This window comes from Anomaloglossus baeobatrachus, chromosome 1 (genome assembly GCF_048569485.1).
Source record: "Anomaloglossus baeobatrachus isolate aAnoBae1 chromosome 1, aAnoBae1.hap1, whole genome shotgun sequence".
Taxonomy (NCBI): domain Eukaryota; kingdom Metazoa; phylum Chordata; class Amphibia; order Anura; family Aromobatidae; genus Anomaloglossus; species Anomaloglossus baeobatrachus.
In genome coordinates, this window is record NC_134353.1 from 363,724,141 (window position 1) to 363,752,103 (window position 27,963).

At 40.2% G+C, this 27,963-nt stretch overlaps 1 protein-coding gene across 1 annotated transcript; it reads right to left on the reverse strand.

Moving 5' to 3' along the window:
• Positions 1 to 27,507, reverse strand: DUSP4 (dual specificity phosphatase 4). The gene is made up of 4 exons (XM_075352462.1): positions 26,990 to 27,507; positions 6,793 to 6,935; positions 4,393 to 4,612; positions 1 to 3,868 (listed from the first exon to the last, which is right to left on the reverse strand). The coding sequence occupies exons 1-4, from the start codon at positions 27,423 to 27,425 to the stop codon at positions 3,492 to 3,494; spliced, it is 1,176 nt and encodes a 391-aa protein (XP_075208577.1). The 5' UTR covers positions 27,426 to 27,507; the 3' UTR covers positions 1 to 3,491.
• Between the last annotated feature and the right edge of the window lie 456 nt (positions 27,508 to 27,963).

Consider the following 27,963-nt stretch of genomic DNA (forward strand, 5'->3'; position numbering starts at 1 on the left):
TTCATATGTTTTTCATTGTTTTATTCTTCAATCAACCCCTCAGGCAATAAATTAAACATTTTAAATATCAGAAAACATATATACAATATACAGCTGCCCTCATACAGAATAAAATAATCCACTTTAAAATGATGACAGGATATTTACAATAAAAATTATAGAAATACAATATTGCATTGATTTTAGAATTCACCCTTCCAGTGGAAAAGACTATCCTCCCCCTCCCTCCCACACGAACGCCAGCCAACATGTTATGATGCATATTAGATTCCTCTACTTTAAGGTTGTGGGAAAACAAAACAAAGACCACAAGTAGAAGATTACATTGTCTAAAACTAAACTCTCTCTATGATACTTCTTGGTAATAAATGGACAATTCATATAAACAATGCTACTTCATGGATGGTACAGGTGAGAAATTCAGAAGTTGTATTTGCTAAATAATGTATTATTGGGGTTATCCACTAGTGAAAAACCTGTTCTAATAGCTAAAGTGCCCCACATAAAATATAAAAGTCTATACCTACATAGACTGGGACCGCTTCCCTTATGTTGGTGCTGTCTCTCCTGACTATAAAATCACATTGTTATGCCAGATGACCAATCACTTGTCACTGATTAGCTGCAGCCGTCACTCTTCAATCAGACTGGATTTCCATTCTGACAATCTTGAAAGGCTGCAGCTGATCAGCAAATGCCGATTGGCTGTTGCTGACACATGACCATTAGGATACACAGAACCAACAGAGGAGTTGAGGCACTGGTCCAGGAGGTAGGTGTATAGATAGATTCTATATGTGGATCTCTTTAGCTGTGAAACTGCTGAGCAGTAGGAGACAAGCCCTTTAATGATTAGACAGGGAGCCCTTTTTCATTTTTATATACAACCATGCAAGTGTTGCATTCAGATTTTTTTTTGGGTGGGAGGGGGAATGGGTGAGACATTTTGTCTATGAATTTTGTGAAACTTGCATGTAGTTCAGATGCTCAGTCCCCTTGAAGTAATACATAGGCTTAGAAGTAACTACACTCATTTTTGAAAGAAAGTGTAAACTTTTAGAATTTGAAACAAAACCTTATATATATATATATATATATATATTATAATTGTGGTCTGCTAAAATGAAATGTGTGACTCACGGGTAACCTATGCCATCATACTTTGAGAATCATTTGGATAACTAACTCCACAGGAACTTGATAATTTCAAAAACTAGCACGTCTTTATATATGGAAGGCAGTGCCTAAGCCACCTAGTCTCATCTCTCGTTCACTGAGGGGACTGCTAGAGTAATGGAAACCCATGAGCAGATTAGTGTATTTACTTGCGACTGTTGTTCTTTGAGAAGAAAATATACATGCTAGATGTTTCCAGTTGGATTAGTTAGGCAATTGTTTCAGAATATGGGGGGGTGACCACCAAAATATTTATTACAATGATACATCCGCCCATTATGAGGACTTTATATTGCTGCTACCTAGCTGTTCAGTATAGTTGTAACTGCAGAAACTGTCACCACAGTGGAAGTAGAGCTGTAATGGCTTCTCAATTATAAAGGCTTTCATTAGAACTGGAATGAATGATTAATGACTTGTTAATTGTACAATTTAGACGCTTCCTCTGGCATTTCCGAGATGAATTCGGAGTTATATTTATCAGCTTACTGAAAACAATGCTGTCAAAATGAAAGCAATATTCATAGTGAAATAAGAAGACAAAATTTTGTGAAACGTCACGGAAATGTTCCCCACTAAGTTACAGGCGCTAGCCACAACAGAAAGAAGTTTCTGGCTTTCTGACTCAACATAAACCATTAGATTTCAAACATACAAATCTTAGGAGGTGATAAAAGAGAAATATTACTTCTAATAGTGAAGGTGACAACTTTGACCTTAGGTCTTGAAATTTTAGTGTGAGGTTTACATCAGTTATTAAGTGCCGTGTAAAACCTGCTCCAAAACAAAAGTAATAAAATGTGTTTTTTTTTGTTCTTTTTTAAAAACAATACTGCTTGAAGAAAAATGCAACTAATTAAACACGAAATGCAAGGTTAGGAACTGTTTATAACAGGCAAAAACGTTACAGAAATAGTTGATTAAAATAGAAAAAAAGCGCCAATTGATTAAAAATAGAAAAAAAAACAAAACATTGAAATCTATTTTGTGCAGAATTACCCACTGAAATGAGAAAATGGTCCTGTATAAGTCACCATGTATGAATTACACATGCCACAGCATGATGATCAAGGAGTTAACATATGTGTATGAGTGCGTAAAATTGTGCAATTTGTTATTTATTTTTTTTAGACTATAATCTTCAGTTAGTTTTTAGAATTATACATTTGCTGGCCCTATAAATAATATACAAAAGGTGGAGACTAATAGGGCATCCAAAAAGATGCCCAATTAATATAGGCCAAAACGAATGAGACAGTTGGTTTAAAATGTGACTATACCGAATAGATAATTACAGGTCTGACAATGTCGGACACATGCCAATACTGAACCTGGTAGAAACTATGGGGACATCATTTTTGTACATGGTCAACCTGCTTGCCCTTGCCAAGATAGGTATCAGAAGGGTCATGAATACCGAGATCACTCCTACATTATCGTAACCAAGAATGTTTAATCTGCCATATACAGTGTAAAGTAGGAAGGGGTCATACCTAACACTATGTTGTACAGCTTGCTATAAGTTTCAATGCAACACAACCAGTATACTGCAAACTTATGTCATGAGACTATTAAATATAGTGCCATATTTAAATCCCAACAAATACCTTGGGTATCTGGGTAAAACACTCAAAACATTAACATTTATCTTCTTCAGTAAGAAATTCTATAATGGTGCCTAAATAACGCCATTCTACACAACAGTGAATTGCTGCCATCTCACGTCCAGGGATGAAGGATAATGCCAAGAGTTCAATCTAACCTTTTCTTGTGCTCTTGATTAGATTATGTAGTTAAAAAAAAAAAGTTGCTTTTTTTTCCCTTTTATTGCATTTTGATACCTTGGAGGACAAAGTTTTCAAATACAAAACATTTAAAAATTGTAGTTGGAGGGGAGGAAAAAAAAAAAAAAAAAAAAAATTTAAATAAAAAAATAGGCACTTTGGGAAAACTCAAAATTTCCCAAACTTTCTTACTTAAAACGTAAAGCTGCCCTGAAGCCACTTTGTAATAAAAAAAAGTAATAAATACAAAGTTGAACATGAAATATCAATGTTTATATATATAAATATTTATAAAAGCAAAAATAAGAGAAGGGGAACAAATAAAATCTACAAATAAAAAGCAAAAACACTACAAGCTCAAATGGCTTTGGAGATGGAAAACTTAAATTATTATTGCTTATTGGGTTTTACCCTTTGATTATTTCAGAATTTACATTTTCTTTGATGAAAGTTCAGCTTTTTATAGAAAAGATGTTTTGGCTTAAAATAGCCAACATTATTGGGTAAAGTCAGTTGCTTTACTTTCCACACTTAGCAACTGGGCGAAGTTGTGATGGGACTATGAAGATAAGGAAGGTTGCTGGTAGCCGCTACTGATACTGGAAAGCTGAAGACAAAAGGAGATGTGGGCGAAGAGGAATTTTTACTGCGTTCTAATAGAGTAGCCGAAGGGCTAGCAGCTTCTGTAGCGCACGTAGTGGTCAAGACCTGAGATTCAAACTGTAACAACTGTCCCATGAAACTGAAGTTCGGAGAGATTATGCTCCTGCGCTGTTTCACAAACTCAAAGGCTTCTTCCAGCTTTACTCTTTTCTTCATCATTAAGTAGGCCAAACAAATTGTGGCAGAACGAGAAATGCCAGCTTGGCAATGCACAAGTACACGTCCATGATTCGTTTTCACTGAATCTGAAAAACAAAATAAAAAAAAAAATTAAATCATTGGCAAAAACAACCGGCAATGAGCTGACCTTTTCCAATAAACTTTTCTATGAATTTTCTTTGTAGACATTCATTAAAATATTAAGAAATGTTTAGCAGCATTGGTGTAGCAACCATATTAAACATTAACAGTGAAAGGAATTTTGTTATTTTGAAGGGACTTTTACTAATCAATCTCCTGCACTTTACTATACACTTACAGCAAATTCCTTTATGAACTTGTAATCTATCATATTTAGATAGCAGTTTGCAATAAGAGATTAAGTATATACACTATTTACATTTTCTACATATGTTACACAATTGTATTTTTAATTTACAAAATAGAAAAATCTTTTCGTAGATGGTACTTCAAATAAACACATTCTATGAAACTGAGGGAATTGCTCCCATTTCTGTCTATAATTGATGACTTAATAAATTTAAAACAGAAAAAAAAAAAAAAATCTTATTGTAGCAAATTGAAAACAATTTTTATAAAAAACACTTACCAATATATTTTATTGCTTCCATGAACCAAGAGCTAATATCCGCTTTATGATTATCCTCTACCGGTATGCATTTATACTGAAAGTGACCTTCAAAATGGTTTGGACAATCGGAAGATACATTCAGTAAGGCCGTGATACCTAAGGCATCCAACATGTCTCTTCGAGCAGCGTGATATGCACTGCCAAGGTAAAGGAAGGGCAAGATCTCCACTGGACCACCCTGTTCCAAAACAGATAAAAAAAAAATAGAATATTAATGAGATCTCAGTCAACCATGTTGCCTATAAAAGTCATTAAGGTTTCCTTAAATTGTTCCTGACATGCTAAGCAACATGAAACCTAAACGAGAATAATTCAAGCAAATAGTCTTCTACCCTACAGAAAATACAGGAGTACTACTGGCTATACACATTAAATAGCAGTTGGCTATTCGGCGGATAACGCTCTTCCAAATTCCTCAAAACACAGGAATACTTGGCTGAGCGCCAATAAAAAGGCTAGAACAGATTAATTATAACTGCATGAATCTTACATATGTCACAAAACTTGTGAAGGAATAGTTAGGAGGCCCCCTATACACATAAGAAGGTTGGCTGATGCCATCCAAATCAGGGTGTTCTTCCGCCTTCTAATTCGTATAGGGTCCTTAACCCCTTCACCCCCGGGAGATCTTCAGTTTTGTTTCTTTTTTTTTGCTCTCCTTCAGAGAGCCGTAAATATTTTTTCGTCAATCTTGCCATATAAGGGCTTATTTTTTGTGGGACAAGTTGTACTTTTAAATGAAACTATGAGTTTTACCATATAGTGTACTGGAAAACTGCAAACAAATTCTAAGTGCGGAAAAATTGTGATCGCACAATTGTTTTTGGGATATTTTATTCACTGAGCTCACTATATGGTAAAAACTGATGTGTCTGCGTGATGCCTCAGGTCACTACGAGTTTGTAGACACCAAACATGTATAGGTCTACTTTTATTTAAAGGGGAAAAAAAAAAACAAAAAAAAACCAAGTTTGTCCAAAAAAAAAAAGTGGCATTCTTTTTGCGCCATTTTCCAAAACCCCGTGCTTTCACATGTTTCGAAATCTGGAGCTCAGTGACTGCTTACTTTTTGCATCTTGAGCTGACGTTAACGGTACCATTTTTGCACAGATGCTACCTTTTGATCGACTGTTATTGCATTTTGAGCAAAATTTTCGGTGACTAAAAATAAATTAATTTTGGGGTTTGGAATTTGTTTGCGGCTATGCAGTTTACCAATCAGGTTAATTGATTTTTTTAATATTTTGATAGATCGGGCGCTGCTGAACGTGGAGATACCAAATGTGTATATCTTTTTAACCCCTTAATTTTCAGTGGAGCAAATGGGGCGGGGGTGTGATTTGAACTTAGGTTTTTGTAACTTTTTTTTTTTACTTCATTTTATTTTTTTACTAGCACTCCTAGGGGACTATAAGAATCAGCAGTCTGATTGCTTGTGCATTTCTGTAGATCACAGCTGATATCTGCTGAAATGCTGCTGTCCTCTCACACAGCGCTCTGTCGGCAGAGAGAGGAAGTGACTCATGATAGCTACAGGCATCCTCACATGACCCTATGCTACCATGGCAACCATCGACTCAAGGTGATCACGTCACACGACTTCTGATGGCAGCCGGTGAGTGCACGCTTACAGAGCTGGGCATGTTTATTGGGCTGTCACAATTTGACAGCCCGATGTAAAGGGTTAACAGTTGCGGGAGGATCGCAAATCCACTCGAGCCTGGAAGGCACACATATTAGCTGTTCAAATCAGCCGGCACAAATTACCCTGACACGATCCATGACGTACCCAATACGTCATGTATCATGAAGAGGTTGTCTACTACTTTAACATTGATAGCCTATTCTTAGGATAGTTAATCAATGTCTGATCAGCCGGGGTTAGACACCCGACACCCCTGCTAATCAGCTGTTATGTGACGATAGCAGGCATTCGGAAATGCTTAGGTTTTTGTATATAGTGGCCACAGCCAGGTACTGAACATTTACCTCCTATTGATTTGAATTGAAGGCAGATGTGCAGCACTAGGCCGCTGCTGCCATCAGAAGACTGGGCAGGACCAGAACTGAGCATTTCCGGCCACCTGATACTGCTGCTGGGACTGTGAGCAGCTGATCGGCGGGGGTGCTGGACCCTGGCCAATCAAACATGACCTATCCTAAGGATAGGCCATCAATGTTAAAGTAGTGGATACTTTAAGTATTTTGTCTATTTAGCAGACATGAACTACAGCTCTATGGATGTAAAAGGTGTTCAGTGTATTCCATTTTTACCATTTCACAATTTTTAGTTTTAACAATTCCATTAAATGTGCAGAACATTTGTGCATACGGTACTTAATTATTCATCATGGTTACCTGATCATGTAGTGGTGTTGTACATGAACTGCAGCTCATTTCAGCATGTTCAATGCTGGTGGAGGCAGGTAGTGAAATACTGTTTATGGATTTGGATTTTGCACAGAACTCTGGATATTCAGAATGAAATCTCTCATATCCTCCTACAACAAGGAAAGAGGGGGAAAAAAAAAAAAAAGCGTAAATAGATATTGCAATTCAGAGGGAACCAAACTGGATGAGTCAATACAGGTTTATTGCATAGAAATAGCAGAAACTGAAACAGCGTTCAGTACCAAGATTATCTAATGACAAACAGAGCTCTAATGTTAGTCATGAATGAAGGGTAAATGATCTTAGAAAGGTTGAACTGCATAAACCTGCGTCTCTCCTTTTTAAAGCACCACACCAAGGTTTGTTTTGTTTTTTTTCCCCCCAGCGCTCGAGTGGCACTTTAAAATCTAAGTTCCTACCCCTGATTTTATACTGGCTCTCCAATGGTTTCACCCTTTTTCAGTGGCTGGTCGCACGGTGCAACGTTTTGCCCTAAACTTATGATTGACTGGAAGTCAGAAGTTGCATCACAAGTTTCCAAGGAGTCTAGAAGAAAGCCAGAAAGAGGGTCTTCGAGATGTACTGATTTGTAACCTCCAGCGCGCCATGAAATACTGGAGCTGCCGGCAGGTCACAAATCATCATAGACTGACTAGAGCAACAGAGCAACACTGGAAAATGATGAAGATGGCGGCAGGTGAGTATAAGACAGGGGGCTACACTCAAAGCATCACTCCAGCGATGAGATAAAAACCAAACGCTGGAGTGCTGCATTACAGTAACCTTATTTAATGACAAAATTATACTACCAAAATACAATATGAAGCCAAAAGGTCAGGTATTTTTTGAAAGCTGCATAAGAGCATGAGAGGGAAACAAAAAATAAAAAAAAAAAAAAAAAATAAAAAAAATCACAAACTAGAGTTATGGAAAAAAGGTAAACCGTATTTGTGGAAGCCATAAGAAGAAATGATTTGTGGCTACAGTACATACCAAAATATTTTAGTAGTCTCTCACCAAAAGAGGAGAAATGACTACTCACACTGTCCATTTGGGGATTTTAATAAAAAGTCCTTTGTTGCTATAATATATATATATATATATATATATATATATATATATATATATATATATATATATATATATATATATATTATAATATAATATATATATATATATATATATATATATAATATACATATACACACACATATACATACATATATATATATATATATATATATACACACACATATACACACACACACACATATAAATATACATATACACACACACACACACACACACACACACACACATTTATATATATATATATATATATATATATATATACATATATACATATATACATATACATATATATACATATACATATATATATACATACATATATATATACATACACATATATATACATATACATATATATACATACACATATATATACATACACATATATATACATATACATATATATACATATACATATATATACATATACATATATATACATATACATATATATACATATACATATATATACATATACATATACATATATATTATATATATATATATATATATATATATATATATATATATATATATATATATATATATATATATATATATAAATTTCAGAGGCTACAGAATTGCAAAATTGTTAATGAAACATAATTACATTTATTTTTAATCTCAAATACATGAGATAAAGATACAAGATAAAACACTCCAACAGGTGAACAACCCCTTTAAATATTAGAGGCCAACGTTGGTCCATGCATTTGACATGAACACGTTAAAAATAGCTATACCAAAAATGTAATATTGCGCATCTGCCATCATCACAAAAGCATCAAACAACATGTATATATATTGTACATCCAAATGGGGCTGTTTGGTTTCTAATAAAAGCTGAACTTGAGCTGCAGATAATGCAAGGAAAGCTGTGTGCACATTTGTGAATGAACTGTAGGGAAAATCTGAGTGGGAGGCAAGATTAACACCTCAGCTACAACTGGAAACACAAGCTCAGGAAGGAAGCAAAGCAGCTGCCTGGTTTTAATTTCCCAAGGGAGGCTCAGAATTTTCTGAATGGACCCAGGTTGCAACTGCATCCAAGGAAAGACTTCCCACGTCCATTAATTATCATCAACATGCCTGCAGCGAGAAGCTTTGCTGACAATTTTATCTAACACTGAAATGATTCATATTAATTGCAAAGCTGCGCAGAACAGTATCAATGAATATACCAATTGCATGGATCAGTTTCTATGGCAGCAGGCAGTATATATCAGCAAGGGGGAAGGACCGAGCGAGCATGGAAAGGAAGAGATTAGGTCATCTCAGCTGGTTAATAATTGGATATTGCCACTAGTCTGTTTTATGCAGATGGACAGCTATCATTTTGCTTACCAAATGCATTTTAACAATAAAATGGTAATGAAATGATGCCTGTGAATTATGCCTTTGGTGGGGGGTGGGGGTGTAACGAGAGAGATAGAGATATGTCTTATACACACACACACTCTCACTCACTCTATATGACTTGCGATGGCTGGTAAAAAGAAAAATATAATTAGGTTACTACTGGTAGCAAACATTCATGCAGAGTTTTCACAATTTCTAGTGTGAAAATTGTACATTTCATTTAAATTTCCACCGAAAAAAAAAAAACAACCCAGGAGCCCCAAGCATCATTGATGTTCGTATACTCACATTCCCAAACCATCTCTACAATTCTGTTACTTATGGATGTGGTGGTAGGCATGAAATATCTGCAGCAGAGAGCTGATGACTTTCACAACGTGCACTTTAAGTTGCTATGTAAATGTACCCTTTAAATATAGTCTATATTTTCTAAGCGGTCATAACAGATATTGGATGGTGAGGACATGTACAGATTCCTTACCACATTGGGTTTCTAGTGCTGAAATCAAGGCAAAGCAATTGGAGTTTGTGCGTTTGGTGCAGCCCTTGGCCTACAACATAAGTCATGAACTGTAATTTCAGAAGTGACTTGGGGGGGGGGGGGGGGGGGGGGGGGAGGGGAACAAAAAAAAAAAAAAACAACAAAAACCAGAAGGCAAGGTGAACATATTATTTCAACAAGGCCAACTTCACCCTTCATGAGTTTTTGGGCAACAAAACATTTTAATATTTTACTGGCATCTACATCTGTTTATTCTCAGCAGTGACCAGTAAGGTCCCAAGTGCTGTTAAGCCACCACCCTTATGTTGTACATTATTCCATAATTAAAATGTGTTGCTTGTACTGTACTAATGTACAAATTTGAGCAAAATCAACTTATAAACTGTGCCTCAGACAATAAGTAAATTAATGCGGACTAGTCTGGTGGGTCATATCCTCCATCAGACTAACCCTTCCCCAGTAGCTTCATTCATGCCTCCGCGGGCATGACTGAAGTTCCTACACGGCCTGGATCCTCTTGTTGGCCCCCTGAACTCTCACGTATACACACCATCTTCGATATTAGGGCTTATGCAGTGAAGCAGGTGTATATCTCCATCAGCACACAGTATGCCCCGGAGGCGGTGCTTTCATGCCATATGACTGCCATGCAGGAGCTTTTGCTGAGAGGCCAAGTTCTAATAAATCTGACCTTGTACCACCAATAGATATATATATATACATAGAAAAGCAATACATATAGTTAATGATTATATAATGATACATAATTATATACATAAGAAGGAACCTCAAGACCCACCTCTTCCAACAAGCCTACAACCTACAATAGCCCTCAGTCCAGTAGACCACTGCGCAACCAGCTCTGTCCTCACCTATTGTACCATCACCCATTCCCTGTAGACTGTGAGCCCTCGCGGGCAGGGTCCTCTCTCCTCCTATACCAGTCTGTTTTGTACTGTTAATGATTGTTGTACGTATACCCTCTCTCACTTGTAAAGCGCCATGGAATAAATGGCGTAATAATAATAATAATAATAATAATAATAATAATAATAATAGTGGGTAAGGAGACAGATTTATTAAAATATATTTTTGGCCATGTGCTGAGCAACTCTGCAACAGTCTTCTGGGCGGGAAAGCATTTCCTCCGGTGCATGTGCAGTACGCAAGCCCGCATGAAAGATGACACGCATGCATCAAAATTGAGCGACTGATGAGTTGTTGGGGGTAGTGTAGGGAAAACCAATCATGCCTACAGATGAGTGATTGAAGTTTCTAAAGGAAAATTAGTCCTGGGGAGTAAGTGCCCCACCGGACTAGTCCTTGTTCATTTTCATATTGCTTGTGACGATCTAGAAGTTGATTTTTAACAAATACAGGACTAAGATTATAAATACATAATTGTGAAAGTTTAAAAGGGAAATTGTCCCCTTATTGTTGTTACCTCATCTGAGAGCAGTGTGAAGTAGGGAAAGAGACTCTGAATACATCCAACTATGCATCACTGAGATTACTGGCTGCAGCAGTTCTGACAGTTTTTAGCTTTAACAATGCAGCAGATGTGAGAAAGCTAGCTCTAGGCTCTCTGTGTACAAAGTCTATAGAGAGAGCTTATCAGAGGAGAAGGGGGGAGGGTGGAGTGTCAGACTACCTGGCCTCTGCTGCTGTAATCCAAGCAATGAAAATCTGATCCTACAACAAAAACAATCATTGAAATTGCATTGTTAACAGCAGCATCGACCTTGATAAGAGAACCATTGCTGAAATCTGTTTTAACTCCTACAGCATGCGGTCTTCAGATTACATAGCAAAAACCTGCTGACAGTATTTGGGGGACCTGACAGATTCCCTTAAATATTTCAGTTGGTCTATGAGAAGTTTTCACAGTTGATAGAGGTGTTGATGCCTTAATACACCAAACAGAAAAAAGGAAACAAAAAAAAAACAAAAAAAAAAAAAAAACAGGACTTCTCTATCATAATTTTCCCTCAACCATTTTATGTCGTCAGTGGAACTGAAGAAAGACTTTTCAAGTTGGCACTTTGAGATAAAAATCCTATTATGCATATGCTGGCAAAAAAAAAAAAAATAGATTTGAAAACATGCATTACCATTTTGAATGAGTCACCTGGAAACACTCATAACAGAATAATCTACTTCACTGGATCTGACAATGCAAACAAATACAGCAAAATGTTGCAGTTGAGTATCTTCCCGTCATACGTACACATTATGAACAATGACTAATACTACTGTTACGTACTTACACATTATGCTACCAAAAGAAGAAAAACCTAAAGTGTTTTCTGAATAGTGTTCATATTACTTTGCCCTTAATTAGAATAACCTCAGAAACCAAATGGTGAAAAACTATGAAACACTGAGGGTAGGTTTCCACAGAAAAGGCAGCAAATCTTGTCTCTGTAAATACTGCTGCAAATTTCATTGCAGAAAATATCTGGATTTGCTGCAGTTTTCACCCTGAAATCCATAGCAATAAAAAGGCACTGACATGCTGCAGAATTCAAATTTGCAGTGTCAGGCAATTTATACAGCACAAGCCTCCACTACCTGGAGCAAACAGCAAGACACAGGAAGCCTCCTCCAATCAACCGTCCAGAACATAAAAAAATAATATTAAGGGAGTGAAAGGTAAAAATTGTCTGGTTTCCTATTTTTTACACATTGAGAACATCTGTTTTGAACACCCAATCATTTAAAAGATAAAACGACACATACCATACTATAACTGTGTTGTACCTAGTGTAAAAGGACTTCAAGGGATTGTCCGGGACCTAAACATTGATGATCTATCCTTAGGATAGGTCATCAAATGTCTGATCGAAGGGAGCGCGATAACCAGGGCTGACTCCCGGAACTACTCAGCAGTGATTTGAATAGGGAGTAGATGTGCCGTAGCCAGTCGTGGCCACTATACAGTTGACTAAGCTGTGCAGATCCAGCCGGTGGGGGTGCCAACACTTCTAACCTCTCACAAGAATAGATCATCAATATAAATAAAATGGACAACCCTTTAAGACCCCCATAAACATTAAGAGTCGACATACCAACTAATGGGTATGGGGGGCCTCCTGACCAACCACCGACAGATTAGGTCAATAGACTTAAGAATTAGACAGTTGGAATTCAATCGCTCAATACTTTTGTTCGGCAGAGAGATAAGTTGCTTCCAGAGGTGTCTAACAGCAGCTCTGAGTGCACAGTAGTCTTTGGCTAAGGCTGGTGTCACACTTGTGCGTATCTTACGCGAGTCTTGCATCACCCGGCATGGTCGCACATTCTCCTGACAGGAGCAGGTCGGCTGCATGTATTTCTATGCAGCTGAGACGCTCCTGTCTGGACAGCATCAGGTTGTGGTGGGTGATGTGACGCCGTGCGCGAGATACGCACAAGTGTGACTCTGGCCTAAAGCTAAGAGTTCTTCTTGTGTATGGGGGAGTCGACTGTAAGCTGATTGCTCATTTGGGCAACAGCTATGCAATTTGTAGAAGGCAGAGAACAAGATCTAATTAACACTAAAGAGAGTGGGCTATGCACAAATCATAACACAATGTTGAAGCACCTTGTACATTTTACCATTTTACCATATTTGTAATTTTTCTTTTTTTTTTTTCAATGAAGAGGTGGGACAGATTGATTTACTATAATTTACACTAGAAATTGGCATCCTTTATCAAGCTTTTGATTTAAGATGGAGTATAAAAATGGCAGTCTTTGTAAATGTTCCTGAATATCTGTTTTCTTTAAAAAATTATTTGTCCTCAACCCCATCCTTCTATTACAAAAAAAAAAGTCAATATATTGAAGATTTACTAAATCTAATGTTTCAACAGGTTTAAACAGAATCAACAGTCTAAAGGCCGCTTTACACACAACGACACCACTAACGAGATGTCGTTAGGGTCACGGAATTTGTGACGCACATCCGGCCTCGTTAGCGACGTCTTTGCGTGTGAAACATACAAACGACCGCTAACTATCAAAAATACTCACCTTATCGTTGATACGTCGTTCTAATCTCAAATACCGTTGATGGTGCTGGACGCAGGTTGTTCGTCGTTCCTGAGGCAGCACACATCACTACGTGCGACACCCCAGGAACGGCGAACAGCACTTTACCTGCGTCCTCCGGCAACGAGGTGGGCGTCACTTTCTTTCGGCTGTTCTCCGCCCCTCCGCTTCTATTGGACGGCTGCCATGTGACGTTGCTGTGACGCCGCACGAACTGCCCCCTTAAAAAGGAGGCATGTCGCCGGCCACAGAAACGTCGCTAGGCAGGCAAGTCCGTGTGATGGGGACTAACGATATTGTGCGCCACGGGCATTGATTTGCCCGTGACACATAAACGACGAAGGCGGGTGCTTTCACGAGTAAACCGTGTAAACCGGCCTTTAGGTTGGTGAAGCACCCTCAACTTTATTTTTTTTTTTACTTTCAACTTTTTTTTTTTTTAAACAAAGAAGAACCTTAAAATAAAATTTATACTTGTTGTACTTGGTAGAGTATATGAATTATTTGCTTATATAACAATGCATAATTTCTATATATTCTTTTCTATACCTTAACCTGTCCTCCAGATATAACCTTTAGGCTATATGTGCATGCTGAGTATATGCTGCATCAAATCTGCAATTTCTGGTGTAGAAAGCACCAAAAGACATGTTTTTTTTCCTAATTAAGTCAAATGGTTGGAAGGCCTGAAAAATGCAGGCAAAAAAAAAAAAAAAAAAAAGACACCAAGAATTGACAGGCCGCAGATCATTTTCTGCACCAGATCTGCAAAGAAAAAAAAAAAAAAAAATACTGAACGTGTGCACAACATTTCAGGATTCTCATGGACTTTGCTGGCAAACTGCACCAAAAAAAAACAACCCAAAAAAAACCCAAACACAACAGAAAACAAAAAAACGCATTCTCCCTTAGTGGAGAATCTATTTTAGGTTTACTATTAAATATTTTATCTGTAACTGGGGCTGTCATAGTAGGACAAAAAGTTCCTGATGTGAGAGTTGTTACAATCAGGGCTGTGCCGAGTCTAGATGATAGTGGCATTATGCGATTTCTGGAACTATCGGATTCAGTGTTTTTTGGCTTGAAATGGCAGAAACGGTTTGCTTTTTTTTTTTTTAGTGCCTAGCTGTCAAAGACCCTCCATACAGGTACTACTAGGTTGTGCCATGTTATTAACAGCGGTTCATTGATGAAAAAAGTCATACACAATATGCATCATTAAAATGTATGCAATCTTTCTGCCTAACAAGTAACTGATTGACACCTGGTTGTGCTGTATCATCATGCTGAAAGACCCAGCCACATTTCATCTTCAATGCCCTTGCTGATGGAAGGAGGTTTGCACAGAAAATCTCATGATACATGGCCCCATTCATTCTTTCATGTACATGGATCACTCTTCCTGGTCCCTTTGCAGAGAAACAGCCACAAAGCATGATGTTGCCACCCCCATGCTTTACGGTAATTATAGTCTTTTTTGGATGCAACTCAGCACTATCTCCTCCAAACACAATGAGTTGTGTTTCTACCAAACAGTTCTACTTTGGTTTCATCACACCATATGACATTCTCCCAATACTCTTCTGGATAATCCAAATTCTCTCTAGCAAACTTCAAATTGGCCCGGACATGTACTGGCTTAAGCAGGGGAACACGTTTGGCACTACGGGATCTGAGTCCCTGGCAGCGTAGTGTGCTACTGATGGTAGCCTTTGTTACAGTGGTCCCAGCTCTATGCAGGTCATTCACTAGGTCCCCCCATGTGGTTCTGATATTTTTGATCAGCATGCTTGTGATCATTTTGACCCCAAAAGGGTGAGATCTTGCATGGAGTTCGAGATCGAGAAAGATCAGTGGTCTTGTATGTTTTCCATTGTCTTATTATTGCTCTCACAGTTGATTTCATCACACCAAGCTGCTTGTCCATTGCAGATTCAGTCTTCCCAGCCTGGTGCAGGGCTACATTTTTGTTTCTGGTGTCCGATAGCTCTTTGGTCTTCATTATAATGGAGTTTGGAGTGTGAGTGAGGTTGTGGAGAGGTGTCTTATACTGATAAGTTCAAACAGGTCCCATTACTACAGGTAATGAGTGAATGACAGAGAAGCCTCTTAGGCTATGTGCGCACGTTGCGTACAAGCCCTGCAGAAATTTCTGCAGCGATCTGAAGAGCACATGTGCGCTTTAGATCGCTGCAGAAATGTCCGTAGTGAGCGCCGATTCCATGCGCTCTGCCTGCAGCTCCTGCCATAGACAGAGCAGGAGCTGCCGGCAAAGCGCAGGAAAGAAGTGACATGTCACTTCTTTTTGCGCAGCGCTTCGGCAGTAGCCGAAGCGCTGCGCTCTTAAACGCCACGTGCGCACGGCCCCTGCACAATCTCCATAGACTGTGCAGGGGAGGCAGGACGCATGCAGTTACGCTGCGCTACAAAGCGCAGCGTAACTGCATGTTTTTACGCGACGTGCGCACATAGCCTTAAAGTAGAAGCTACAAGTCTGTGAGAGCCAGAAATCTTGCATTTTTTAGATGACTAAATATTTATTTTCCACCATAATTTGCAAAAACAAATAAATCTTGCCAAATCAGAGAAGGTGATTTTCTGGATTTGTCTTCTAATTCTGTCTCTCATAGTTGTGGTCTACCTATGATGTCAATTACAGGCCTCTCTTATCTTTTTAAGTGGGAGAACTTGCACAATTGGTGGGTGACTAAATACTTTTTCCCCCCACTATATATCGGCACGCAGGTCACAGGAAGATGAATAAAATGATATCCTGATATCTGTGATCTGATGTCTTATTTCAGAGAAATTCATGTTTTTCTTGTATCTAAGTGAGAAGTTCCGGGCTCTGGGCCAGACACTAATCTGTATGTAAATTTGTATTCAGAACTTATTTTTAACCCTTCACTTCCAGGCAATTATCAATTTTTCGTTTGTTTTCCTTCCTTTTATTCCAAGAGTATAATGTTTTTATTTGTCCATCAATGTAGTCATATGAGGGCTTGTTTTTTGTAGGGACAAGTTTTACTTTTCAACTGCACCATTCATTCTGCCACACAGTGTACTGGAAAATGGTAAAAATGTAAAATGCTGTGAAAAAAAAAATGCAATTCCACAAATTTTTTTTTTTATTTTCATTTACAATGTTCAATATATGTTAAAACTGGAAATTCAGAAATTTGTCAAAACAACACTTTTGCTTCCATTTTTCCGAGACCCCTAACATTCTCATTTATTGGGATATGGGGCTATATGAAGGCTTATTTTTTTGTGCCGCGAGCCGACATTTCTACTGATACCATCTTGGGATAGAGAAGATGTTTTACTCACCTTTTATTGCAATGTTGCTGTAACCCAAAAAACTTAATTCTGTAGTTTTTATATATTTTTTTCCTCATTATGCAGTTTATCAAACCCTAAAATAAATTAATTGATCGATTGGACATTTCTGGACGCGGCGATGCCAAATGTGCATTTGTATTTTTTTTTATATTATTTTTAAATGGGGCAAAAAGGGAGTGATTTGAACTACGGTATTTTCTTTTTATTTTTACACTTTTGTTTTTACATTGTATTGTATTTAATAATCTCATTAGGGGACTTGAAGCTACGATCGCACGGCTTTCAAAGAAGGATCATGATGATAGGAACGGGGGTCATCAGCAGATCCCCAGCTATCATGACAACCCATTGGCACCCCGCGCGAATATGACCGGGTGCAGTGATAAATCCCAATAACTCTGTACCTGCCCATATCTGTATTTTTTTTTAAAATAAAGTTTGGGTTTGAATGAGAAGCGAGTTAATAAAACTACGTAAAACTACATTACGAGTATGGAAGAGTCATTTTCAGCAGCGTGGTTAACGTTAAACACCTAAATCACCTATATAACATCCTAAATCCATTGTATGCAGAAAAAGGGGATCTTCTATCCTCTGGTGCAACTGCAGCCGCTTTTTTTCACACATTCTTTTATTGGAGGTGTGACAATCACAATTCCACCAGGTTAGCAGCATTTCAACCCCCAACGCTTTATTCAGTGCCACCCTATGCATGCTTATCTCCTTTCTTTCCTTAACAAAAACAGATTAGACATAATTTTAGACTAAAAGGCACCCATGCATTAAGGCCTTGTATACACGCTGCTGGTCACCACAAAGATGCAGTGTGCGCACATAGTCTTAGTCAGATGTCTACTGTGACTTTAGGAGAAATATAATTGTTTACTCAACATTTTTGATCAAAAGCATCAATACTATTGGTTTGAAAAAATACTTTACAATTTATGACTTATCCCTAAAATAGGTCATTAACATGCGATTGCTGTAGTGGATACACTGAACTCTGACCAGCCGACAATTAGAGATCATCTTTCACAGACACAAGGAACAACAATATGTTCACTTGTAATCATTTATTAAAGAGGTTGTCCAGGATCTTACAATCAATGACCTGCCAGAAAGGTACGTCACGAATATGAGACTGTTGAGTGTCTGATAGCTGGCACCCAGTTTGGAATAAGCTGTTCAATTTCGGCAGTGGGCAGAAGTATTATGTAGGATGGAACAAAGCAACCCCGTACATTGCTTAGTGGCAAGTATTGCTGCTTATGTCTCATTCAAGCGTAGTGCTCGATGGCAGCCTCTAAGGCTGCTTACAAACTTGAGTTGTTTTGCATCAGTCACAATCAGTTGTGTGACTGATGCAACGGATCCGCTGCAGATAGAGGCACAACTGATGTGACTGATGCTGCAAAAAACGATCCATTGTTTTTTTTCTTTTACTGTTTTACCAGCGGCCGGCTTTTGTGAACGATCAGCTGATCGTTCACAAAAGACGGCCGATCAGCTGATCGTTCCGGCCGCTGGAACTGAATTTACAGTAGATCATTGTTTTTACTGTGCGCATGCTCACAGTAAAAAAAACGATCCGCCGCACACAAAAAAAACGTTACATTCAGTGTTGCTCCCGCCCGACGGTCAGTCAGTAAATGACTGATCCGTCACGCGGTGGATGCAACGCAGGGCCATCAGTCACAATCCGTTGCTAAAAGAAGTCTATGGGGAAAAAACGGATTCCTGCAAAATATTTTGCAGGATACTGTAATTCCTCAAGGCGACTGATTGTCACTTATGCAAAACAACGCAAGTGTGAAAGCAGCCTAAGCAATTTATGAGTCTACTCTGTTGCGTCCTGTACATCGATTAGCTCCAGCCACTGCTAGAGCACTTCTGAGCTGATCGGTGGGAGTGCCAATTGTCAGACATCTAATGATCTCATACTCATGACCTAACTGTGATAGGTCTATAAGTGTATGTTTCTGGACAACCCTCTTAATAAAATATTCACAATCTTGAACATTTTGTAGATGTTAATTGCCTGTTTCTCAGATAAATCAAGTCAACAGTAGATACACTGAATCCTGTCTTAGCCATCCAGTCTTCTAAGGGGTGCTTCACACATAGCGAGATCGCTATCGAGATCGCTGCGGAGTCACGGTTTTTGTGACCACATTAGCGATCTCGCTGTGTGTGACACTGAGCAGCGATCTGGCCCCTGCTGTGAGATCGCTGCTCGTTACACACAGCTCTGGTTCATTTTTTGGATGTTGCTCTCCCGCTGTGAAGCACACATCGCTGTGTGTGACAGCGAGAGAGCAACGATCTGAATGTGCAGGGAGCTGGCGTCTGGCAGCCTGCGGTAAGCTGTAACCAACGTAAATATCGGGTAACTAAGGAAAGCCCTTTCCTTGGTTACCCGATATTTACCTTCGTTACCAGCGTCCGGCACTCTCACGCTGCCAGTGCCGGCTCCCTGCACACGTAGCCGGAGTTACACATCAGGTAAATAAGCAAATGTTTGCTTATTAACCCGATATGTACTGTGGCTAGGAGTGCAGGGAGCCAGCGCTAAGCGGTGTGCGCTGGTAACCAACGTAAAGATCGGGTAACCAAGCTCTTGGTTACCCGATATTTACCTTAGTTACCAAGTGCAGCGTCACCTCCACACGTCGCTGGAGGATAGTCACTGGTGAGATCTGCCTGATTGACAGCTCACCAGCGACCATGTAGCAACGCACCAGCGATCCTGACCAGGTCAGATCGCTGGTGGGATCACTAGTGCGTCGCTAAAGTGTGACGGTACCCCAAGCCTGCCACACATGCAGGAAGAGAACAATGACGTATATATTAGTAAGGGTAACTGGGTTCTTTGCGATTGTGTTTAATCTATTATCATTTACTATGTCTTCATTTAAGTCAATGATTGTGGAGGTCAGAGTATATAAGCAGTGCTTTACATAGCACTAAAGGATCCATCAAGAAAAATATATATCAAAAAATAACTCAAAAAGGTAGCTTCTGAAGAACAGAATCAGAATCAGCTGTGTTATTGATGAAACCTCATTAAGTCATTGGAGATCCCTTTAACTAAAAGTCTAACATAAGACTTCATACAATAGAGCAAATGAGAGTTACATAGTACAGATAAAGAACAGTTATGTGTATTCCCTTAAATAGAACATTTTCCTAGGTTTAAAGTGCCTAACCACTTGCAAATACTAGATCCTGAAGGCTAGCAAACAGGCAGTGACAACTGCCAGAAAATTACCAAACCAAAAGCAGCTGACTGCTCAAATGTCCAAATAGGAAATGCAAGATACAATATCAACCAGGATATTTTTGCAGCTTGACATCACTAAACTGCTTACATATTAATGCTGGGAGAAATGGGAGGAAAAACACCATTAGGACTGTCCATTGTCCAGAGTGGAGAGTAACTTTCCAGTTAAAGTTGTCCAAATTTTATTCTTCATAGATTGATATTGTAAAAACAAGCATGTTTGATTTATGCTGCCTGCCAATCTTGAGATATTTTCCTTAGTTTACAGCTCCTTACCAGGTTACCGACCACCGCCTTAGCCTAGCCTGTAAGGGCTGGACGGAATTAGGAGTTAACCGCACACGCCGGCAGTTCTTGCCAGCTTGAAAACAGTGTTTACAAGCTCAATAGAAAAGAACTTGTAAGCACTGAACAGGTTATACTGCCTACCAGCGATGGTCAGTCTCCAATGCACAAAGCTGTAAACAAGAAGGAGAAAAAGAAAAAAATAAAATTGTTAATATCTCAAGTATAGCTAAAAAATGTTAAGCAGTAAATTGGTTATATTTAAAAGCACCATCCAAAAATACCCATTCATAACAGTGGGAATAACTACATAAATAGCATCCTTATGTTTACACACCTTTTATTCTTTTAACATTTATGACCAGAATTTTATTTCCACATAATTTTCAAACATTCAACAGACTGTTTAAACTTCAATACTCCAAAAACATACAGTTAGGGACCTTAGATTGTGAGCCCCAATGGGGACAGTGTTGCCAATGTATGTAAAGCGCTGTGGAATTAACAGCGCTATATAAATGAATAAAATTATTATTATTATAGATGGCTGGCCAAAAAGCATTTAAAAGGGAACCAGTCAACAGATTGTCCGACTATAAGCTGTGGCCAATACCACTGAGCTCTTGTACAGCATTGAAGAATGCTGTATAAGAGCCTAGGCTGTGCTGTAAAGCGTAAAAAACACTTTTATAAAACTCCCTTGGGGAGAAGGGGGGAGGGCCGGTCCGATCGGTATCGCTGTTCTCAGGTCCGGCGCAGTCCTCCTTCCTCTGAGGCCTGTGTGCATGACGCATCCTACGTCCTGCACAGGTGCATTTTGATCTGCCCTGCCCTACTATTGTAGTGCGCATGCACGGGCAGTCTATAACCTTTCCTTGCGCCTGCGCATTCCAGTACTTTGATTTACCCTCAGCAGGGCAGATTAAAGTGTGCCTGTGCAGAACTGCAATGCCAGCCTGCGCTGGATAGAAGAAAAACAGATCACAGTAGAGAGGAGGCGTCTGACCGGACAGCAGCGACACACATCGCATCGTCCCCCTAGGTAAATATTTTAGAAGTGTTTTTTACGTTATCAAGCGCGGCCTGGGCTCTTACATACAGCATTCCAGAATACTGTATATAAGAGCTCAGTGGTGGTGGCCGCAGCTTAGAGTCGCCAAATCTGGAGACAGGTTCCCTTTAAGCTTGCAGCAAACAAAACGACCTAAATATTGTAGTGAAAGTGACAGCTGATTTGTGCTGCCCACCCCACTTACAGCATTCAAAGCAAGAAGGCCTGCGGAGACACTATCACATGTTTCTCAACGCTGGCAGGAAACTAGCCAGGTCTTTCACCGGGAAGGAACAACCACGGGAAGGGCAGTCTCCAGTCAAGGAGACCACCTATGCCAAACATGGTATCCATCCACAGACAGCCGTTTCGGGGTATTTGCCCCTCATCAGTGTGGAGTAGGAATCTGGCTAGTGGGACATTGCCTAGTAAAAGACTATGTGAGCAAGGATGGTTGACCTTAGGGAGATCAACATCCACCACTGCGGAGACACCATCACGTGTATCTCAACGCAGTGATTCTAGAGCAATGCCCCCTGGGAAATATTCAAAGCAAGAAGGCCTGCGGAGACACCATCACGTTTCTCAACGCTGGCAGGAAACTAGCCAGGTCTTTCACCGGGAAGGAACAACCACGGGAAGGGCAGTCTCCAGTCAAGGAGACCACCTATGCCAAACATGGTATCCATCCACAGACAGCCGTTTCGGGGTATTTGCCCCTCATCAGTGTGGAGTAGGAATCTGGGTAGTGGGACATTGCCTAGTAAAAGACTATGTGAGCAAGGATGGTTGACCTTAGGGAGATCAACATCCACCACTGCGGAGACACCATCACGTGTTTCTCAACGCAGTGATTCTAGAGCAATGCCCCCTGGGAAATATTCAAAGCAAGAAGGCCTGCGGAGACACCATCACATGTTTCTCAAGGCTGGCAGGAAACTAGCCAGGTCTTTCACCGGGAAGGAACAACCACGGGAAGGGCATAATACCCCGAAACGGCTGTCTGTGGATGGATACCATGTTTGGCATAGGTGGTCTCCTTGACTGGAGACTGCCCTTCCCGTGGTTGTTCCTTCCCGGTGAAAAGACCTGGCTAGTTTCCTGCCAGTGTTGAGAAACATGTGATGGTGTCTCCGCAGGCCTTCTTGCTTTGAATATTTCCCAGGGGGCATTGCTCTAGAATCACTGCGTTGAGAAACACGTGATGGTGTCTCCGCAGTGGTGGATGTTGATCTCCCTAAGGTCAACCATCCTTGCTCACTTACAGCATTCAGAGACTAGCTCAATTACAGCCATGTATGGGTTCCTCAGAATGACTGCATTTCAAAGAAAGCATACTTTTAACAAAGGACCATGCGATTAGGATGACTAGTCCAAGAGGCACACTCCCTTCTTGCTCAACTTGACTGACATCTCTCTCCTGGTGTGACAGGTTTCTCTATATACCGTATAGGGGAGCAAGAAGGGAACATGCCCTTGGACTAATCACTAGTGATGACGAGTGAGCACTACCATGCTCGATACTCGAAACGTGCAGGTCAGACGCTAGGACGGGCTTGATTTTAGTATGGAGTATAATAGAAATCAATGGAAAATTTGAGCATATTTCTGGAAGATCTTCCAGAAAAATGCTCGCGTTTGCCACAGACTTCCATTATACTCTGCAGCCGTGCCCGTCCGACCTATTCATTTCAAGTACTAAGCACTTGCGCATGGTAGTGCTCGCTCTTCACTCCTAGTAACCACTATGCTTTCTGTAAAAGGCCAGAGCATTTCTGAGTAAAACAAATATGGCTGAAATAAAGGCAGTGTCTGATTCACGCTGTTCATGGTTCGGTCAGCATGAATCAGAAATCAGGTTCTGTTTAAGACAGATAAGGTATCCTGTACCAAGTCCCTAACAAAACTTTAAGAAGTCCATGAACAATAATTAACATTTTTTTTGCTTCAGAGCCTTAATGAAAATTCTAAATTACAAAAAAAAAAAAGAAAAGTCCTGTGCAAAACCTACACATATGAATGAATCTCACTGATAAACATTAACCAAGCTAATGCAGAATTGCCTTTGCCAAGTTCTAACCCGTTTAAAGACCAAACTGTAGCAGAAAAGGCAAAATAAATGGACATTGAAAGGGTAGACAGAAGAGTAACACACAGGAGCCTATAATTATTAGGCTAGGTTCACATTTCCGTTAAAATGTATCAGTCACAATCCACGGCTATGGTAAACAACGCAATCAGTTTAGCGGATTCCGTTGTGCCCTATACACCTGTATTAGTGGCAGATTGCGACTGATTACCTTGCGTTGCATCCGCTCTGTCGCGGTCAGTAGTTTGACTGACCGCCGGGCGGTAGCAACGCAGAATCTAACGTCTTTCGGGCTGTCAAAATTAACGCACCGCGCAGGCATCCGTCACGCTTGTAATGTATGTCTATGGTGCTGGATTCCGTCGTAATCAGTCTTATGACGGAATCCAGCGCTGGATTCCACCATGCTCTACTGAGCATGCCAAGCATGTTTGGCACACCCACTGGGGTGTCCCAAACACAAACGGATCATGACTGATCCGTCAAAAGACGGACGCACAGCGGATGTAACGGACGCAACGGATCAGTTTTTTCACAGGATTCCAGTGAAAAGAATCCTGTGAAAAACACATCCGTTGCATCAGTTGACATCTAAAAAATGATTGATCCATTGCTAACGGACCTGACGGATTTAAAACAACGGAAATGTGAACCTAGCCTTACTTCACAGCGTGCCAAATGTTGCTATTTGAGTTGAGGTTACAAAATGGCTACTACTCGAATTCCTGCTCATCAAATAGAGATGTCTTAATGCTTTCACTATGGGCTGCAATGCCATTGTGCAATTACATTGCACCTTAATGTAAAATCCGATTGTGATATCTATCCCTTAAAAAGGTCATTTCCAAATTTAGTTTCCTTCTTAGATTTCTCAGTGACAAAAGAAGGGTCAGTGGTCTGGGATCCTATTCCTAGAACGTAGGGTTTGAGCTTATTGGTGATGCACCGAGCAATGGAAAATGTTTATTTCAAATCAGAAATTATATATTATATATGAAAACACTACAATAGGAGTCTTGCCTTCTTTCACATGCATATTACCAACTACTATAGGCATACATTCCAGTTATTGGGTCTTGGTCAACATATCCCACATGTTATTTAGACTTGACAGATGGTAATATAAAGGTAAAAAAGGATGTCTTGTGTGAGAAGGTACTGAATGTTACGTACAAGAAATCTGTATGTAGACAATAGAAAAAAACGTTTTTCAAAAGCGAATAAATCTATAATTTTAACATAAACAACACGCAAAAATGGCGGTAATCTAAAATTAAAAAAGAAATTCAGGGGAAGACAAGAAAGGAAGTGGCTCGCCACACACACACGCGTACATCGCTGCCATTACCGCATGACTCCTTATCTCTCCTGCTTCTTCTACAGTTAATGTCTGTCATAGATGAGCAAAAGGGTTTCATTTTCCCAGGCCTCTAATCTATATGACACATTTTCATACGTAGCATGCCCCAACAGACAATTTATTGGTTTCCGCATTTTGACAATGTATTCTAATACCCATTCTGTAAAAAATAAAATTACATGCACAGCACTGTCATAAAGACACTAGGACAGGCTTGTCTGTTTCTTTGTTCTCAGAAGTGTATTATTTAATTCAATAAATGAATAATCAAGACGTCCCACACTAAATATTGACCCCCCGTGACACTAAACCGCGATTTAATTCTACAAATAAGTAAATCCGAGTGAAAAGCCTTAACAATGTGGCATTGTACGTTACAATAACAGGAGGCTAATTGCTATTGAGGGTTTCCTCAATTGTCAAGAAGGCGACAGCCCTTGTATCTTTTCATTGGATAACACGAGGCTGAAGGTGTGGGGGTAGTAAAGAGCTGTTAATACTCATTCAGACGTTAGGAATTGTAAAATTGGATGGTAAATATTTCACGTCGGGGGGAGGTAATGAAACATTAACAAAAGGCCCTACTAGGGAAGAATTTATACAATTTATCAAAAGCAGTGACAGACGGAGGGAAAAAAATAGGTCAATGTTATGAACAATGGCTGATATATGGAAAAGGAAATTATGAATGGGAAGGACTAGTTAGCATCAAGAAGTTGTGAATGAAAGATGGCTATAGACAGAAAGCCTTCCGAGTGGCAAAAAGGTAATGTGCTACTATGTTTATTACCTTAGCTATATCGAATTATCCACATTATGTCCATGTACACAAGGTAGTGAGTAATGGTAGAGGATTTATGTAACCAGATCAGTCTCAAATTGACAGTGCGGTGTTTGGGCATTTAATAGGATACAGCATTGTGGGCCACTGCACATGAAAGGATCAAACCCGGGAATAACATCAGGCATTTTCTCATACCGTGCAGGAAAAGGGGTCAAGGCCGAGACCGAAAAGAGGATAAGGAAAGAACAGGTGTCTTACTGTTCAGATTAGACTATATTGAAAAAATATCACTGGTCAGCAATATACCACAGCCCTCCAAATGTAAGCCATATTACAATTCAACGATTCCCAATAGTGACACCACTCCAATGTTACAGGATACTCAATATGCTATACGCTATGCAATGTGACAAACGTAGTCACAAATTGGATTTTTCATTTTTACTAATTCTATAAATATAGAAATTATATTCTATAAAACCCCCTCACTATATGGATAAATAATACACTTGCATATGTAGTACGGCACAAGGTTATGTTGCTTATTAGCAAAGAGCTACATCTATTTAGTAAAAAAAAAACAACAAAAAAAAAAACCCCCTATTGTTTGCTCATCTATTCCAATTATTCCTGCAGGTAAAACGATAAGAAAATACACTGAAGGAGCTGATGATATGCCAAATAGATACCATGACAGCGACTGCGAATCCTGGCTACCCTATAAAGTGAGCATATATGTAAGGCAGGAGAGATTTTGGCCTTTGGTATTCGGCCTGGACTGACAGTTCGGTCAGCCATCAGTGCAGGTCCTACACCTTGGGTACCAGGTAGAAGGGTCCCTGCATGATACAAGTCGTCCATCACCTGCTCTGAGATAGATATATATAGATATATATATACACACACACACACACGATGTCAGCCTGGCTGGGAATTGTTGGAGGCCCCCTGAGTCGTGGTGCGTGTCCTGTGCTGACAGCTCCATTACCTTTCAGCAGGCAGATGTCAGCGCTGTCTGCGCCCTTCCGCAGAGCCCGCACCACCAGGCACACGGTGCTGTCCTCCCGCAGGCACTCGGCTCGGGGGCTCCTCTCGTCGTACACGATGATGGCGGAGTACAGTCCTGACCGCAGCCTGCTCAGCACCTCTTCCTCGTCCTTACTGCCCGCTGGCAGCATCTGCTCCAGGCTGACGGAGCCCTTGGCCCTGCGCCTCACAATGGTATTACAGCGCACGTTTACGGAGCCCTGGATGAAGCCTGCGCTGTGTGCCAGGAAGGGTCTGCAGTCCAGGAGCAGGCAGGTGCCGGTCACATTGGCAGAGCTGCCCGAGTGGTGCTTGCTGGGGGGGTACATGGCTTCCCTCTTTAGCAGCCTCTTCAGTACACTGCAATCCATCTCCCTCAGCTCCTCCATGATCAGCATAATACTATGCGGGCAGCCAGCACACCGCGGACTCGCACACAAACCTGCGCCGGAGTACGGAGCTCACTGACGTGCTGTCTGCTCCACCGGCGAATGAGTGACACGGCTGAGCTACACGTTGTGCTGGCCCCGCCCACAGCGGTGACGGGGGGGGCAGGAGACAGAGTGGAAGGGGGAGGGGATTTATCAGCTTGACCCATACCCTCTCTACATCCTGCCTTATCACACGGCGCACACCAGACCCACAACCACCATCATGGTTGCTATGGATAACCTCTCCAGTCTGCATGGCAGTGCTGTCCTAATGCTGGAAGAAAGGAGGGGACTACTAACTTAAACTGGTTGTCTCCTTTTGGGAAATGTTGGTACCTTATACAAAAACAAACAGCGTTTTACTCCACTACTGTATCTGTCATGGTAGCACTGATGACTAGTGATGAGTGAGCACTACCATTCTCGGTACTTGTAATGAGTTATAAGCGAACAGTACCATGCACAGGTGCTCTGTACTCGTAATGGCTAGTGATGAGCGAGCACT